Raw genomic sequence first — 4,607 nt, 5'->3', positions numbered from 1 at the left:
ATGGGAGAGGAGAGGAGAGGAGAGGCGAGGGAAGGAGAGTAGAGAGAACGCGATAGAATTGCTTGGTGACAGTGTTGTTAGAGGAAACGCGATACATTTGCTTGGTGACAGGTGACAGTTTTTTTTTTTAATTATGCTTTTATTTCCAATTCAAACGTACATGTATATTGAACACACAGTTGACAGGGGACAGTGTTGGTAGAGAGAACAGAATACCATTGCTTGGTGACAGTGTTGTTAGAGAAAACGCGATACCATTGCTTGGTGACAGGTGACCGTGTTGGTAGAGAGAACAGAATACCATTGCTTGGTGACAGTGTTGTTAGAGAAAATACGATACCTTTGCTTGGTGACAATGTTGTTAGCGAGAACACGGTAGAATTCCTTGGTGACAGACGACAGCGTTGATAGATGACAGTGTTGTTAGAGCTTTTAGAGAACACGATACCGTTGCTTTGTGACAGGCGACAATGTTATTAGAGAGAATGTAATATCATTGCTTGGTGACAGTTTTGTTAGAGAGAACACGATACCATTTCTTGGTGACAGATGACAATCTTGTTAGAGAGAACACGATTCCATTGCTTGGTGACAGGTGACAATCTTGTTAAAGAGAACAAGATATCATTGCCATAATACATTGTTGACAAACGACAATGTTGTTTGAAAAGAAAACACGATACCGTTGCTCTGGGACAGGCAGCAATCCTTACAGACGACAATGTTGTTAGATGACAGTACACGGTACCATTGCTTGGCAACCGACAACAACGTCGACAGACGATAACCTTGATTGCTGGTTGGAGACACCGCTCCAGGACAGCTAACATACGACAGCATCGCGAGCTGCCCCAGCGGCGACGCGACATCATCATTTGGTGACAGTCGGCGGGTCGTCATAGCCCGCGTTTACGGCTGACGTCACTGGTCGGGCAGGCAGCGGGCGCGCGCGTGTGTGGTGTCGCGCCTACAGCACGATGGCTCGCAGTAGGGCGGGATGAGCGCGTGGATCCGAGCCTGGCCCACACAGCTGACAGCGGAGCGTTAGTGCACACCGCTCATGATTACCCGCGCGCGGGAAAATATGGAATCAATCCCATTGTAGGTATGCTTCTGTACAGTTTTAGGTATTGGGAACGGATGCAGGCTGACTGACGCAATTTATCAAGCCAGACATGTGAAGGTAGGCCAAAAGTAAATAGTCAGTTATTATTACTTAATATTGTTAGCCACAGTTCATTCACGGAATAACTTGCATACATATATGAGACTGCATGGAACATTATTTTAGTGACGTGTACCATGTACAGTATAAATCCTAATATTTTTGTGATTGACGGTTCCAAGCAATAATAGGATGAATAGAAATAGACGAGAAGAAGTGATGTACGTTCCCTCTGTTGCCATTTTTCTACTTGCTATAAGAAATATTCATAGGCCAGTAAAACACCAAAATGAAGTTGTGACTGTTTTTATGTGTATTTTACAGGTTTACGAATTAGCAGCGCAGTTTGGGTCAGCAACAGATGACTTCACAAATCTCGGCCGAGTTGTCGAAAAGACTACTTATCGTGAGTAAAATAACCATATTATGTTATAAAACTAGACAACAGATGGCAGTGTAGCCATAGTAGACAGTATTAGTAATGATTTCTAAAGCAAATAAAAACTATTTAGATAGTATCTTTATTTGATTTCAGGCCATATCACAGATTCAAAGTTGGACCGGGTTTTGGGAGCTATAATGTCATCTCATGTGAAGGCGTCATTCGAGTATGTACATGTAACTAACTATACAGTGACATCTGAGAAGCATTCTCAGTCATCTTTCTGATAGCATCTTCTTATAGAAATTGTAGCTACAGTCCTTCATGGACATCGCTATGTGAATTTGAGTTTTTCTGTGATATTTGGTAGTAGGTTTTGAGTAGAGAAATCAGGCTTCTCCATGTTATGCTATGTGAAAATTTATTTATATTATTCTAATACGGATCTCTATTGGAAGACGGGATCAAAACAAAATCGACAGAAAAATATACACTGTAGAGCCAGGTGTATTTCCTATCACCCAACTCATGCACTCTAGAATGGCAGCTAGAATAGTGCCTCTTCCTTGTTCGAAACTGACAAACCTATGTATGTTATAGCTATGCAGGCGTTAACATTCAAAGTCAGGAGGCTTACGAACTGGCGACTCGGGGACTGATTCGTCCCATGGACCGAAGCAGCACCCTCATTTACGGCATGAAATGCACCAAGTTTGCGCCGCCATATTTCAACATAGGTAAGCGAGCTCTCCGTCGCGGTTGTCTTCGTTAAATACATGGTGCTGACTTAGTTATTCGTACGTTGATGCCGTGTGCCCATGCGCAGATGAGCGGGAGGGGAGTTAAGTGTATTTTTTATTGCTGTGTTGAACGCTACTTGCTGTTTGAAGTTGTCATTGTCACTGCAGAGGTGCAGTGCATCAACGAGAACTTTTCCTACCTGGCAAAGCTTGTACACGAGATCGGACTAGAGCTGAAGTCGTCAGCAATGACCCTCCAGGTAATGCCAAATGACATGCCAAAAGAGAATGAACTCTGCTAGTTAGTGCACCACTCTCACAGAGTATGATGATACTCTGCAGGAAAGTGATTCTTCACATGTAGAACCAGATGCTCCGTCCACATTACAGTAATATTCTGCAGAGATGGAATTCTGCACATGGACTCATGTAACTCCAATAGAGTCTGATAATACTTTAAACGGACAGAAGTCTGTATATGGAGGTAGTTACTCCTCCCGGAGTAGGATAACAGTCCTCACAAATGTACGTCTACTTCTCCTAAAAGACTAATGTCTGTTCTTGCTACTTTAGAAACAAAGACACGTTTAATTCGTATGTAGTAATGGTACCGAATGCTGCATGAATTCTGTGGGATCAATTAATGAAATGTAACTTGAAATTTTAAACATGGTCTCAAAATCGGAACAGCGAGCGGTCGTCTGATCCATTGTGCGTACTGCATACAGGCACGGAGGACGCGGCTTGGACATTTTCACTTGGAGCACGCACTGCTACGGAAGCATTGGAACGTGCAGGACATTGTACAGAACATTTACTCCGTGCTCCCTCTGGTGAAGAATGATAAAAACGTAAAGTCTGCAGATAGAGCACAGAGGACGTTGAAGGTGAACCATACAAGCGATGCAGCCACCAGCTGAACATGGCTATTGCTGCAGCTCATGACATGTAAAAGACTGTAGTACATGCTCTCTAGGTAAGTATCTGGTAAGATCTATTACTGGTTATCTAAGATTATATCTGGTTTATATCTGTCTTATATATGCGCACCCATATATAAATCGTTGGCGTGTGTAAATTGTGTATTGCTTTGAATGTTTTCTTGTTTATTTCACATTCCACAGGTTGACACATTAACATGACAATGGGATATCACATTATTACACAACAACATATTAAATGAATCCTGCGCACGGACGCAAATAGAATGCTAAACGTTATTTTCAAAGCGTCGTAACAATCTTTTGTAAGAAGGCATAGTCGCATGGGTACAGAATCTGTTGTGTCGTACGTCGGCAAAAACTGCCATGAATGCAGTCGAATGTCTATATTATTGCGCGGAAAGCCCTTGGCCGAGTTACCCAGACCAAATACAAGTCCGGACGAATCGCAGGACTTGCATGGCTATATGTCCCATGACCAATCCTATGAGTTTATTGTGAGTGAGCGCGTGCGATGGTCGCTACCCAGCGTATTAGACACGCTGGCGTGAACGATGGAAATGCAGGTCATTATGTAATTAGGTCCAAGCGAAAGATGCGAATTTTAAACAGAGCTATAGCGATTATATCTGGTGGGTGTGCTGGCAGGCAGCGCTTGCTCGCGTGGTGGATTCACAGTTGAAGACTTGCTCAGACCGCGCCTCTCGACCGTGTCCCACTGATGTTTGCTCAAGTCGTGTAGAAAGTTCGCGTCTCATAGAGATAATGCGCGTAGAAATGCCGTGCCGCGTGATCCGTGACTAAGCTAATGCGTTGACTTCGCTCGTGTGCTTTTGACTTACAGGTTAGCGGTACAATACTTGTGACCCGCTTTTCAGTTGTGCTGATTACACACAGGGATATCATGTGAATGGAGAGGCTCAGAAGATGCCGATCCCTGTGCTGGAAATTGAGGTCGGCTTAGGCTGATATATGTATAAGCTAGAAAATACCGCTGTCTATGGTTAGGAAGAGGTTCGGCACACTTCAGTTTTCACTTGTTTTTTTTTCACAAATATATTTTGTTATAGCAACGAAGTGGATGGTGAATGGGTGTGTGTGTGTGTGGAGATCATGCACCGCCGCGTGTGTGGGTGCGTGTGCGTGCGTACGTGTGTGTCGAATAAGTCCTGCACCGCGCCGCGTGTGTGGGTGCGGGTTTGTGTGCGAGCGTGTGTGGGTGCGTGTTTGTGTGCACGTTGCGTACGTGTGTGTCAATGTGCCTGCACGGCGCAGCGTGTGTGGAGTGCGTGTTTGTGTGCGAGCGTGTTGGGTGGCGTGTTTGTGGTGGGTGCGCTGTGCGTCGTGCCGTGTGCGTGCTACGTGTGTGTCAATGTGCC

The 4,607-nt window shown here is 44.5% G+C and overlaps 1 protein-coding gene across 1 annotated transcript in view; it reads left to right on the top strand.

Annotated features, from left to right (window-relative positions):
• Nucleotides 1-3,253, top strand: part of LOC106806138 (probable tRNA pseudouridine synthase 2) — a 13,413-nt gene extending 10,160 nt beyond the window's left edge. The window contains exons 4-9 of the mRNA XM_014807997.1: nucleotides 1,122-1,183; nucleotides 1,490-1,571; nucleotides 1,701-1,773; nucleotides 2,148-2,284; nucleotides 2,456-2,547; nucleotides 3,016-3,253. Of these exons, the coding sequence (XP_014663483.1) occupies nucleotides 1,122-1,183; nucleotides 1,490-1,571; nucleotides 1,701-1,773; nucleotides 2,148-2,284; nucleotides 2,456-2,547; nucleotides 3,016-3,207 (638 nt within the window). The 3' untranslated portion in view covers nucleotides 3,208-3,253. The remainder of the gene's footprint in view (nucleotides 1-1,121; nucleotides 1,184-1,489; nucleotides 1,572-1,700; nucleotides 1,774-2,147; nucleotides 2,285-2,455; nucleotides 2,548-3,015) is intronic.
• Nucleotides 3,254-4,607: the final 1,354 nt, after the last annotated feature.

The sequence above is a fragment of the Priapulus caudatus genome, unplaced genomic scaffold (genome assembly GCF_000485595.1).
Source record: "Priapulus caudatus unplaced genomic scaffold, Priapulus_caudatus-5.0.1 Scaffold143, whole genome shotgun sequence".
Classification (NCBI taxonomy): Eukaryota; Metazoa; Priapulida; class Priapulimorpha; order Priapulimorphida; family Priapulidae; genus Priapulus; species Priapulus caudatus.
The sequence above is the reverse complement of the archived record's forward strand: the minus strand, read 5'-3'. Positions and strand labels throughout refer to the sequence as shown.